This window comes from Mandrillus leucophaeus, unplaced genomic scaffold, assembly GCF_000951045.1.
Source record: "Mandrillus leucophaeus isolate KB7577 unplaced genomic scaffold, Mleu.le_1.0 Scaffold280, whole genome shotgun sequence".
In the NCBI taxonomy this organism is placed as follows: Eukaryota; Metazoa; Chordata; class Mammalia; order Primates; family Cercopithecidae; genus Mandrillus; species Mandrillus leucophaeus.
Window position 1 is genome coordinate 146,533 of NW_012102921.1, and position 1,001 is coordinate 147,533.

General features: G+C 57.1%; 1 protein-coding gene across 1 annotated transcript in view; it reads right to left on the reverse strand.

Moving 5' to 3' along the window:
• CUX1 (cut-like homeobox 1) overlaps positions 1–1,001 on the reverse strand; it is a 378,329-nt gene that overhangs the window by 19,098 nt on the left and 358,230 nt on the right. Inside the window, exon 23 of the mRNA XM_011985213.1 lies at positions 371–635. Coding sequence (XP_011840603.1) covers positions 371–635 — 265 coding nt within the window. The remainder of the gene's footprint in view (positions 1–370; positions 636–1,001) is intronic.

The window sequence follows — 1,001 nt, forward strand, 5'->3', positions numbered from 1 at the left end:
AAAAACTCAGTCTGCATCTCTGCTCTGCCCTTGGCCTGATGGGTGGGTGGTCTTTTTTTTTGGGCAGGGGGGACGGAGTTTTGCTCTGTCGCCCAATACACATCTAGATGTGTATAAGAGACAGGTTGCAATGAGCCGAGATTGCACCATTGCACTCCAGCCTGGGCAACAAGATTGAAACTCCGTCTAAAAAAAAAACAGAAAAAAAAAAAAACCCCAAAAAAACCCCACAAACCTAAGAGACCAAGGAACGGACCAATCACCAAGCTCCCAGCCCCCCGGAGCCTCACCCCTGTGCACCATGGCGGCCTCGGGACACATCAGCCCCTTCCCCTGGGCCGACCGGGCGCTCCTTGGGAGCCAGCCGTACCTGTAGTTGTGGAACCAGTTGATGACGGTGCTGGTTTTCAGGTTGAGCTGGGTGGCGAGGTCTTCGATGGTTTTTGGTGACGGGTATGGCTTTTGCTGATACGCTCGTTTCAGCGCCTCCTTCTCCTCTGGAGCCAGCACCACCCGGGGTTTCTTCAGCTGGTGCTGGGGCTGGGGGCTGGCGCCCTGGCTGTACTCGGTGCCGACGGAGGGCGGTTCGCAGGGCTGGCTGTCACTGACTGAGCTGTGCCGCCGCTTCATGTAGGCTGCGGAGGAAGAGATGGCAGACAGGTCAGGCCCAGGTGGGACAGCAGCCCAAATCCCCGGTCCCCGCTAGCGGGATGGCACAGTGCCGGCTTGCGGGACTTTGCACAGAGCATCTCAAAACACTAAGATGAGGCTGGGCGCGGTGGTTCATGCCTGTAATCCAAGCACTTTGGGGGCCTGAGGCGGGCAGATCACTTGAGGTCAGGAGTTCAAGACCAGCCTGGCCAACATGGTGAAACCCCCTCTCTACTAAAAGTACAAAAATTAGCTGGGCGTGGTGGTGGGCGCCTGTAATCCCAGCTAATAGGGAGGCTGAGGCAGAATTGCATGAACCCGGGAGGTGAAGGTTGCAGTGAGTCGAGATG